This window comes from Microcaecilia unicolor, chromosome 4, assembly GCF_901765095.1.
Source record: "Microcaecilia unicolor chromosome 4, aMicUni1.1, whole genome shotgun sequence".
Classification (NCBI taxonomy): Eukaryota; Metazoa; Chordata; class Amphibia; order Gymnophiona; family Siphonopidae; genus Microcaecilia; species Microcaecilia unicolor.
Window position 1 is genome coordinate 335,652,869 of NC_044034.1, and position 12,470 is coordinate 335,665,338.

A 12,470-nucleotide genomic window follows, 5' to 3' on the forward strand; every position below is an offset into this window, starting at 1 on the left:
CACTATAAGTAACAATGCATATAAGTCACATAGTGCTAGGGGACATATATATGGGCGGAGCATGGGCAGAGCATTAGTGGATCATGGGCAGGGTTCCCACTTACGCATGTAATTTACAAAATACTGAAAGTTATGTGCATTCCTATCACATTTACACACCTGCAGCTATGCCATGTCTATGGCTGGTTTAATTGTGGGTATGTAAACGTAAGGCACGCCATTACTGGGTTATGCTAGTATTCTGTACAGAATCTGAGTGCTCAGATGCTATTAGAAACATGACAGCAGATAAGGGCCAAATGGCTCATCCAGTCTGCTCTCTTTTCTCCTCCCCCTGTATCCCTCAAACTTTATTGGAACCAAGCCTTTTGGGAGTTCCTCCGAAACAAAGGGGTCAGAGCAGAGATACTTTAATGACGAACACAGAAACAAGCCAGTTCTGCTTGGGAATTGGCCAAGGCAGTATTAAAGGGTGAGATAATTGTTGACCTGTGTTTTTTAAGAAGAAGGCTTGAGATAGAGAGATCTTGAGACTGGAACGACAAGTATGAAAAGAGCAAAAGGCATTTGGGGTTTCCCACTCAGCAGAGCTGCTGCACAATAGGTCACTAACAGGTTTATTTTCGAAAGAGAAGGGTGCCCATCTTTCAACACAAATCAGGAGATGGGTGTCCTTCTCCCAGGGTCGCCCAAATCGGCATAATCGAAAGCCGATTTTGGGCGTCCTCAACTGCTTTCCGTCGCGGGGACAACCAAAGTTCACGGGGGTGTGTCAGAAGCGTAGCAAAGATGGGACTGGGGCGTGCCTAACACATGAGTGTCCTCGACCGATAATGGAAAAAAGAAGGGTGTCCATGACAAACACTTGGGCGACTTTACTTGGTCCATTTTTTTTTACGACCAAGCCTTGAAAAGGTGCCCGAACTGACCACATGACCACTGGAGGGAATCGGGGATGACCTCCCCTTACTCCCCCAGTGGTCACCAACCCCCTCCCACCCTAAAAAAACCTTTTTAAATATTTTTTCCAGCCTCTATGTCAGCCTCAAATGTCATACCCAGCTCCATGACAGCAGTATGCAGGTCCCTGGAGCAGTTTTAGTGGGTGCAGTGCACTTCAGGCAGGTGGACCCAGGCCCATCCCCCCCCCCCCCCCCCACCTTACACTTGTGGTGGTAAATGTGAGCCCTTCAAAACTCACCAGAAACCCGCTGTACCCACATGTAGGTGCCCCCCTTCACCCCTTAGGGCTATGGTAGTGGTGTACAGTTGTGGGGAGTGGGTTTGTGGGGCTCAGCACACAAGATAAGGGAGCTATGCACCTGGGAGCACTTTGTGAAGTCCACTGCAGTGCCCCCTAGGGTGCCCAGTTGGTGTCCTGGCATGTGAGGTGTGTAACAGGCAGAGTGTAAAAACAAAAAAATCAAGCCCAGTATTCTTTCTTGAAGTGTCTAGTTCAAGTGACTAGGAAGATCCAGAAGATCCTAATGAGGAGATTCATTTCTTGGTGTTCACTTCTAGCCTAAGGGGTGGCAACCTCTAAGTCTGTTGGCTAATGATTGTTAATGGACCTCCAGAAACTTGTCCAACATTTGATCCAGCAATATTGCTGGCCTGGATCACATCATGTGGTACCAAATTTCACAGTATTTCATGCAGGATTCAGCTAAGGCTAGAGCTTCATTGAATGGGAGTTTCAGATATCAGAAGGGCAGTATAGTCAAATGCTATGGAGAATGCTGCAGAAAGAAAAGCCACTGGTTCTGTAGGGGGTAAAGAGGCAACAGAGTGAAGGGAGGGTAGATGAATAAGGGCATCAGTAGAAAGCACACATTGAGAGCAGTTCTGAGTTTCTGTCCTTGGTTAGCTGTTGATGGAAAGGACGTAGTGGTAGAGGAAGATAGAGACTGAGAATGAGAAAGGCATAGAGAAAAAAAAGAAACCGTAGACTCTTCCCTGATCCTTGAAAAAAATCATATCTAGGTAATGAGCAGGAGGCGAGGAGAATGTGAAAAGCTGCTGAGAAATACTGCCTCCCATTTTCAGCTTGAATGCACTTTGAGAAATAAAACATGCTTTCTAGAATGAGACACACAGGCATTGTTCTTGATGTGACGGTGTGGTTAATGCTGGACTATTGGGTAGAATGTTAAGGGACTGCTTACTCTCAGAACTAATGCATTGTTCTAGGCCCTGTAAAATACTATAAATTGCCAGAAACTGTATCAGAGATCACCTGGATTGGTAATTCCTTGGATCATTATCCATCAAAGCTATTCATTCCACATGAGTTCCTCTCATTTTTCTTTTCAGCTTGAACTCTGACTGCACTCTTTCTGTTTCCCAGGTCTGAATTCTTTCCTAAGTCGCAATTGAAGGAAAGGTTGTTCTCATCTTCCAGGACTTGTTTTGGCTCAGCGATGATTCACAGCCTCTTCCTGATCAACTCCTCAGGAGACATCTTCCTGGAGAAGCACTGGAAAAGCATTGTCAGCCGTTCTGTTTGTGACTATTTTTTTGAGGCACAAGAGAGAGCCACAGAAGCTGAGAATGTCCCACCTGTGATCTCCACCCCACACCACTACTTACTGAGTGTTTACCGGCACAAAATATTTTTTGTAGCTGTGATCCAGACAGAAGTGCCCCCACTTTTTGCCATTGAGTTCCTGCACCGTGTGGTGGACACCTTTCAGGTGTGTGGATATTTGTGAGAAGTACCTTCCAGGATTTGTTATGTCTTATGCTTAGGGAGACATTTTTTTCTGCAAAATGACACAGGAAGTAATTCTATACAAGTATTTTTCCATGTGTAAAGCCTGTTTTACACACAGAAAAGTCCATTATAAAACTGTATGACAGTATACATCCATATAAATATATGCACTGACAAGAAGGCAAGTCCTTATATGCACACTGCATGTAGCTGTTCCTGAGGTCATGGTTTGGGAGGAGCAGGGGTGGAATTGCAAAATAAATTAGTATTTTATAAACTACTAGTAAAACATGCCCGTTTCTGGAGCAAATGAAACGGGCGCTAGCAAGGTTTTCCTCCCGAACCCCCCCCCCCCTCCCTACCCACCCCTTCGGCGTTGTGAAGCCACTGACCGCCATTGCTCCGTACCTCGTCAACGCATGCCACCTTCATCTCCTGAGTTGTGAAGCCACTGACACCATTGCTCCGCCCTCGGTCTGTGACGCTATTTCTCCGCCCTCGACGTCATCACGTTTGACGCGAGGGCGGGGCCCAGAGACTGATTTCGGTGGCTTCACCACCACAAACCCTTCGAACCCGAAGGAAGTGACACTGACGTCAGTGTCCTCAGAACATTGAGGGTGAGTTTTATTATATAGGATGTGAGTCTTTGTGTAGAGTACATACTCATGGCCTGAGAACCAGAGTAATCGATTTCGAATCCCACTGCAGCTCCTTATGGCTCTGGGCAAGTCATTTAACCCTCCATTGCCCCAGGTATAAAATAAGTACCTGTATATAGCATGTAACATAGTAGATGACAGCAGATAAAAAGACCTGAATGGTCTATCCAGTCTATCCAAAAAGATAAACTAATAACATGTTATGATGCAATACTACATATGCATACTTGATCTTGATTTGTCCTTGCCATTTTCAGAGCACAGATCGTAGAAGTCTGCCCGGCACTGATCTTGTCCCTCACTACTGAAGATCAGGGCGCAGTGACTGGAGTTGCCATCTAAGCACCGCTAAGTTTGTTCGGTTCCATTCTCTCTCCACACAGGATTCCTTTGTGTTTATGCCACACGTTTCTGAATTTCGTTACTTTTTTCATCTCCACCACCTTTCATGGGAGGATATTCGAGGTATCTACCACCCTCTCTGTGAAAAAGTACTTCCCGACATTTTTCCTGAGTCGACCCCCCTGCAACCTCAATTCATGTCCTCTAGTTCTACTGCCTTCCTGTCTCTGGAAAAGATTTTTTTTGTATATTTATACCTTTCAAATATTTGAATGCTTGTATCATACTTCTTGTGGCACAAATCCCATCCATTTTCATCACTTTTCTCTGAACCACTTTGAGTCTTTTTACGTCCTTAGCAAGATATGGCCTCCAAGACTGAACACAGTACGCCAAGTGGGGCCTCACCAATGACTTGTACAGGGGCATTAACACCTCCTTTCTTCTGCTGGTCATACCTCTCTCCACCGCCTTGTCACATTGTTTGTTGCGTCGAGATCCTCAGACAGAATCACCCCAAGGTCCCTTTTCTGAGCTGTGCTTTTCAATCTCTAACCTCCTATCTCGTATTTCTCCTTTCAAGTTCTGCACCCCAAATACTTCTTTTTTTTTTAAATTGAAAATTTCCAATTATACATCAAATCAAAACAATTTGAATGGCAATTGGTAACCAAGCAATATTCGATCAATAAAGAATCACAAGCATAATTTCTCCGGTTACCATTATAGAACTGAAATCTAATTGGATTCAATAAGGAAAAGAGGAGAATTGGATCAAAAACTTAACAATACTATAAGAAAAACTGCCTATCTTTCCCATTACATAGTTCAAGAAAACAATGAATTCTCATCTGAAAAAACCCTCGGCAGTCCTTATGAGATCCCCGGTACAGTCTGGGCTTGACTAGAAAATGTAGAAATTGTACAGGATGAAATAAAATATATCTATGAGATTCACAAGTCACAATACATTTACAAGGAAACCTAACAAAAACCTGCATCCCAAGATTATGAGCCTCCTTTGTGGCAGACAGAAATTTATTTCTTCTATCTTCTATAAAGCACCCACACTTTCTGACCAGGAAATAAAGCACTATGATAATGACAATACATAGTAAGTATTCTTTCTTTATCTTGCTCAAATACAAAGGTTACTAACAAATTATCCCTTGTCGTTTCTTCATCCACTGATCTCTCTAGGATGGCTGCTACATTGAGACTATCATTGGAAATGTCAGTTCTCTGGGAGGAAGTGACGTCAGCGCCTGAGATGGTTACCTGAGCTAAATGCTCCACATGGCCTTAGATTATTTTAAAGCCTAACCCTCTCCATAAGCTCCACCTATGTGATTACCTTACCTATCCGCCGAGAGGACACTGTTCTGAGCATCTTGGAAAAAATATGTTGGTGGCAAGACGCATAAATCTGCAGGAGTTTGCCTATCAAGCTACTGAGACCACGACCACGAGTGTGGCCAAGATGGCGTCTATGGGGCCTACTTCAGTAGCCCGGGAGTTGCCTGTTGATTTTGCAGACCCAATATCCCAGTCTCCTGCTGAGCAGCCCGCCTCTTCTTTGAGAGAAATGCGTGAATGGGTGCTAGAAATTAAATCTAACCTGGTGGCCCTTCACACAGAGCTGGCAGCCTTAGCCACGAATGGGGGAGAGATCTCTGAGTTGGGACATCACGTGGAAGATATGGAGGTGGGCCTGGATGAGCATGTGGAAGCCATTGCGGCTCTGGAGACCAAAATACAAGTTCAGCCCACTCAGCTTATTCATGAGTCTTCTATGAGGAACCGTATCAAAGGCTTTTCTGATGTAAACAGCTTTGATTGTAACCACAGAAAGATGGTATATCAAATCCCATCCTCTTTCCCTTATGTGCCTTTCAGCAAGTGTAAATTTGTGCAGTAGCATTTGCATGCTATTGGGGCTGGAAATAGGGGCCTATTTTATAAACACACAAAGGCATCTATGTTGCTGTTAAGAAAATAGGCTTAAAATAGGTATCTTTGTAGACTTCTCAGCTAGGTGTCCTGTTGTAAAATCAGGCCTATAAAGGGTCAGTTTTCAAGCTAAAAGTTTTGGGATGAAGTCCACAGGTATAAAGTATCAGCAGACTTTGTACAGAGCTTAGAAACTGTGAAGAAAGACCCCCCAAAGCCAATTATTTGTCTATAGTATCTTCATTAGTTACAAATAGTCTGCTTGAGAGAAGGTCTCACAAAGTTTTGAGATAGTTCTTTGCCCCACCCTAGAGCCCAGTATAGAGTCCATTTCATTCATATGCATGACATATATATATATATATATATATATATATATATATATATATATATATATATATACATGTATACTCTGGAAGAAAGGAGAAACAGGGGTGATATGATACAGACGTTCAAATATTTGAAAAGTATTAATCCGCAAATGAACCTTTTCCGGAGATGTGAAGGCGGTAGAACGAGAGGACATGAAATGAGATTGAAGGGGGGCAGACTCAAGAAAAATGTGAGGAAGTATTTTTTCACGGAAAGAGTAGTGGATGCTTGGAATGCCCTCCCGCGGGAGGTGGTGGAAATGAAAACGGTAACAGAATTCAAACACGTGTGGGATAAACATAAAAGAATCCTGTTCAGAAGGAATGGATCCTAAGGAGCTTAGCCGAGATTGGGTGGCAGAGCTGGTGGCGGGAGGCGGGGATAGTGCTGGGCAGACTTATACGGTTTGTGCCAGAGCCGGTGGTGGGAGGCGGGGCTGGTGGTTAGAAGGCGGGGATAGTGCTGGGCAGACTTATACGGTCTATGCCCTGAAGAGGACAGGTACAAATCAAAGTAGGGTATACACAAAAAGTAGCACATATGAGTTTATCTTGTTTGGCAGACTGGATGGACCATGCAGGTCTTTTTCTGCCGTCATTTACTATGTTACTATGTTACTATATACTCTTCTTTTCTTATGAGACAGCTATATGGGGCCTATAAACATGGATTCTCAGCTACCCAGGCTTCCTCATGCTTATTATCTATCTTTCTATTTTTATCCAACTTAAGGGCCTCTTATACTAAGCCGCGCTAGTGATTCCCATCATGGCAAATGAGAGGAAGCCCATTTAATTCTTTTTTTTTTTTTTTTTTTTTTAATTTATAAATTTTTATTGAACATCAATCAATATAACAACAGTCTGGAGCCCATGACTCCCACAACTTTCCAACAAATCAAAATTCAATCAAGTTCCACAACAGTTCCCCCCCCCCCCCCCCTCCAACCCCCTCCCCCTACCCCCCTATCCCTCCCCCCCTACCCTTCCCCCCCTTCAGAACTGTAGCTTAACCAGCCCCATTTAATTCTTATGCTTGGCAGACTTCTACAGTCTGTGCCCTGAGAAAGGCAAGGACAAATCAAACTCGGGTATACGTATAAAGTATCTTGTTGGGCAGACTGGATGGACTGTACAGGTCTTTATCTGCCGTCATGTACTATGTTACTATGAGCTTCCTCTCATTTTCTGCACAGGAATTGCTAGCAAGGCTGAGTAAGAGAAGCCCTAAATGTTTATTTTTCTTTTGTGTCAATTTCACATCTATAGCAACTTTAACACTATACAGATAATCTCTTGAATAGTTCAAAAACAACATCCGTAGATACTCTACCCAGTAATACAAGTGAAACGTCCTGGCTTAGACAAATAACTTTTCAACATGTACAAATAACTTCTTAGTCTCCCATATTCCCCCTCCCCTAACTAAATATTAGTTCTTCCTCAGTTTCCCCTATCATAAAGCAGTTAACTTTTCCATTAGTACTACAAACTGTAGTCTTTGATACCATTGTTATATGTCAGGTGGCTTTCTGAGTTTCCATTTGTATTTTCTTTACTATTCTATTGTTCTTTGTGATATTATAATTAATTTAACATGTTCAAAAATAAAGATGATATTTTTATAGCCGGTCACTTCGATGTGAAAGCCAAGTAGGTGCTTATTTCCAACCTATTTTATCAAGGTACTTCTTTGTCGTCAGGCTGCACTGTTCTGAACAAACGGGCTTTATTTCCTCCTACCAGCAGATGGAGGTAGAGAAAAAACTTCTTTTCCAGTGAGTTCACTTGTATACTTGCTGGCGCTCAGTGGAAATCTCCAGTATTTTTCTCTACCTCTAGCAGATGGTAGGTTGTTGAGGCTGGTGTTCCTGGTCCTTGGCCTACTCCCCCACTCGGCTTGCTGTGACTGCACAGCATGGTTGAGCCTAACAGTTCTCACAGGTTACCCGGTCCATTGACCAGACCTGGTTGAGCATAAAGTATGGCCACATGGCCAGGCATGTCTACCAAAGCAAAACACAAAACGGGTAGAAATCTCTTCGTGTAGTCCAAAGTCCAAAGCAGAGCACACTGGTTGACTTTTGCATTAACAACATTTAGATTTTTTCACTGAACATTATTTGGGTCCCAGCATCAAGTGTTTGCAATATTTGCGGCAGCTGTCTGGATTTACTGTAGTAACAACAGATACGTGGACTACTTTGTTTTGTTAATAATTTTTGCAGAATTTAGACTATATGCTGCCTAAGACTGTGTTGTTATTTCAGTTTATTTCATAAACTGACTAATGTGACTGCAGTTGATCTTGTAGCCGTTAACTGTGAGCCATCAGAGATTCTGACTCCAGATTTGCAGCATAGGTATATTCCGAGGGCTGCCTTTATTTTACTTCATTTGATGATTTACATGGAACACTTGATGTGCGATGATGATTCCCAATCCCATATTTACTTATTTAAAATATATGTGATCACACTGGTGAACTGAGCATATCACATTTTACAATATTATATTGATTTTTTAGTTTTCTTATTTTCATTAATTTTGTATTTTTTGTGTGTAATTTTTGTTTGTAGTTATAATTTATTTTTGACATGTTGCTTTAGTTTTAAGCTTCCTGGTGAATTGTATGGTATTTAGAGCCCTGTTTACTAAGGCACACAAACCTTTTAGCGCACGCTAACGCTAGAGACACCCATAGGAATATAATGGGTGTCTCTATCGTTAGTTTGCGCTAATTTTTAGGGCACACTAAAAAGTTAGCCTGCCTACAGTGCGGCTTAGTAAACAGGGCCCTTAGTGTTTTGATTAGCCCTAAAATTTGTAATTGTGAGTGAAGCTACAGGTCCAGAAATGCAGGCAGTGTGAGCTTCCAACTCCCAAGGTTTGGGACTACCTACCACTTTTGGGTGCCATAGTGGCAACCCTGGAGGTGGTGCCTTGGGCACAAGCACACATGCAGCCTCTATAGTCAGCTCTCATGTTCAGGTGGGCCCCAGTGTTAGAGGACTTCAAGCGCCTATTGCCTCTCTCTGCTAAGGCAAGATCCAGTCTGGACTGGTGAGACAGTCCTGTTCTCTTCTTTCTAGGGTTTTCACTGGACTCTTTGCAGTAGGTGATGGTTACTGCTGATGCGAATCTTGGGCAGAATGACCCAGGGGACCTGGTCCCCACTTGAGGTGTCATGGTCAATTAGTTGCCTGGAGACTTGGGGGGTACACCTGACCTTGGTGGAATTCTTTCCTCTGCTTCAAGGGAAGGTGGTCTGAGTGATGACAGACAATGTTATAGCAGTAGCCTACATAAACAAACAAGGTGGCACTAGGTGCCAGGCAGTGGCGTTGGAAGCTGCAAGCGCCTGCCACTGTACGGAGAGGCATCTACAGGCCCTGTCAGCAGTGCATACAGCAGCAAGGACAATGTCCAGGCAGACTTTTTCAATTGCTTCCAGTTGGATCCCAGAGAGTGGGAGCTGGGGCCGCAGGCCTTTCAACTCATGCAGAATTGGTGGGGTCTGCCAGTGTTCGATCTGATGGATATGCATTCCAGTGCCAAGGCAGACCACTTTATCAGCCGCTAGAAGGAGATATCCTCACAGGGGATAGATGCCCTGGTCCAATCATAGCCAGGCCCATATGTCTTCCTTCCCTAGCCTCTGATAGGCCAGTGCTAGTGCAGAATAGTGCAGCATCTTCATCTTGTTCTCCTAATGGTTCTGGATCAGCATTGTCGGCCATGGTATGTGGGCCTTCTGCAGATCTTGATAGCTGAGCTGCTTCCCCTACTCAGTGAACACTATCTTCTATTTATTTTATTTATTTATTTATTTATTTTTATTTTTATTACATTTGTACCCCGCGCTTTCCCACTCATGGCAGGCTCAATGCGGCTTACATGGGGCAATGGAGGGTTAAGTGACTTGCCTGGGGTCACAAGGAGCTGCCTGTGCCTGAAGTGGGAATTGAACTCAGTTCCTCAGGACTAAAGTCCACCACCCGAACCACTAGGCCACTCCGCCACTATATCAGGGGCTGGTAGAAATGGAGGATCCGGATACCTTGTGGCTTATGGTTTGGCCCTTGGTAGGAGGCATGTAGTGAGGCATAGGTTTTCACCCACAATTTTCTCTACCTTGCTTAAGTCTCAGAAGTCTTCCACTTCACTGACTAGTGTGTGAGTCTGGAAGGTTCTCAAGGTCTGGTGTGCCGAGCAGGCAGTATTGCCCTGGAAGGCACAGATTCCTGATGTCTTGGGGGTTTTGCAGTAGGGTCTGGCCCTGATTTCCTTAAAAGTCCAGGTGGCTGCCCTTTCTACCTTTTCGGGGCAGGGGGTTGCTTTTCTGAAGGGGGTTGCTCATTTGCTACCTCCAGTGTGCCCTGCCTTTCCTTCGTAGAACCTGAATTTGGTCCTCTGTGTGCTCTCCAGGGCTCCTTTTGAGCCCTTTTGGTGCGCCTCAGTTAAGGACCTTTCACTCAAGGCACTTTTTCTTGTGTGATCACCTTGGATTGGAGAGTCTCAGAGTTGCAGGTTTTGTCTTGTTGGGATCTGTTCCTCTCCTTTTCAGGACATCCAGTGTCCATTTACACGGTTCTCTCCTTTCTACTCAAGGTGGTTTCATGATTCCGTGTGAACCAGGAGGTCTGCCCTCTTTTCTGGATGAAGTTTCTGATCCTTCAGTTCAGAGACTACATAAGTTACACATCCAGAGGACATGCTTCATTACTTGGAGCAGACAAAATGAATTTCGCCTTTTTGATTATCTCTTCATTCTGTTCAGTCACCCTTATAAGGGTCAGGCAGCCTCCATGGCCACTATTGTGCATTGGATCAAGGCAGCCATAGGGTCAGTCTATGTTTGTAGAAATTGGCCGGTGCCTCTGGATTTGAAAGCCTACTCAACAAGGGCTCAGGTGACCTCATGGGCCGAGGCCTGGAAGGTCACCACAGAGGAGATCTGTAGGGCAGCGATATCATTGCTTCATTCTTTTGTGAAGCATTACAGGTTGGATGTGCTTGTCAGGTCCCACTTGGACTTTGGCAGAGCTGTTCTTAGGGGGACTTTGTTTTCTCCCACCCAGTAGTTCCGCATAGGTACATCCCATTTGTTCAGAACGTTGCAATCAGATGACAAGGAAGGTGAAATAATGTCTTACCTGATCATTTCCTTTCCTTTAGTCAGCTGTACTGTTCTGAAGCCCACCTTTGGAAGACAAAGGCCTGGTGTTCTTAGAGTGCTCTCCGCTCTGTTTCTCACAATGCCAATAATGTCAATAAAATAAAAAAAGAGGAAATAAAAGAGGCATTCCTTGGAAATGCAGGGTAGTGAGTACCTGTATGTGGTGTTATCCTCACTTGATGATCATTACAGCTACAGTGGTTGATGGGGCATGGGTGTGCATTACACAGGAACCTACTTTGGCAGATACATACTGGAGGTTTTCACTGAGCACCAGCAAGTATGCCGATGAGTTCACTGGAAAAGACCATTTTTTTTCTGCCTCATCTGCTGATAGGAGAGGATAACACCTGTTTGTTCAGAACGGTTCAGCCAACTAAAGGAAAGGAAATTATCAGGTAAGACATAATTTTACCCTAAGCCATATGTGTCTTTATAAAATACAAAATGGCAGAAATTGCAGCTAGATTTAAACTGAAGGCATGTATGCCTGCTTGAGAACAGGCATAAATGTTTGCATGTAAAGTACGTACATACACATGTATTTTATAAACAATGGGGTACATATTTGCTGGCGGCGGGGTTTTTGTTCAAAGCCAGCGTTATGCCTGGATATTTAATGCCTGACCATGTCTGGGCACCGGTATTGAATATCTGGGTTTAGTGTTTGGCTATCTCTTATTTTGTTAAGTGCTATATTAAGCACTTATTTGTCTAAACGAAAATAGCCTCTCCTGGACGGTTAAATCGCTTTGAATATCGACTTCTTTGTGCATGAATTGCGACTTTGCCTGCACTCCACCCAAACCCTGCCCCTGAATACACCTAGACACAGGTCATGTAAAAAAGTATGTGCATTCTCGTCACTGCATACACTTTTCCATGCATAATCCCTAGGGTAATTTATGAAAGCCCTTTTACATTTGTAGAAAGACCTTTAATTATGAAAAATCTCTTAAAAATTAGACCCAAAATGTGTGAAAGTAGGAAATAATGAAAAACTTTATGGGTAATACATTTTTTTTCTGGACTAACATACCTACTTTAGTCATGTTTTTATAAAAAATTTTTTTAACATTAAATGCAAGATCATAGTTAAAATTAACAAATTGTTACAGACAGAGCTTTGAGCTTGCAGTTTTATGTCTATGTGGTTAGGCATATTTGTTTAATTCAGTTTATTTGTTTCTATATTTTTAGGCTTATATACCACATTTCTCCTGAAAAAGAAGACCCAAATGTTTTACTGTTTA

General features: G+C 43.4%; 1 protein-coding gene across 2 annotated transcripts in view; it reads left to right on the forward strand.

Annotated features, from left to right (window-relative positions):
* AP3M2 (adaptor related protein complex 3 subunit mu 2) overlaps nucleotides 1–12,470 on the forward strand; it is a 68,092-nt gene that overhangs the window by 1,902 nt on the left and 53,720 nt on the right. For both annotated transcript variants that reach the window (XM_030199642.1, XM_030199643.1), the window contains exon 2: nucleotides 2,348–2,693. In XM_030199642.1, coding sequence (XP_030055502.1) covers nucleotides 2,421–2,693 — 273 coding nt within the window. In that variant the 5' untranslated portion in view covers nucleotides 2,348–2,420. The remainder of the gene's footprint in view (nucleotides 1–2,347; nucleotides 2,694–12,470) is intronic.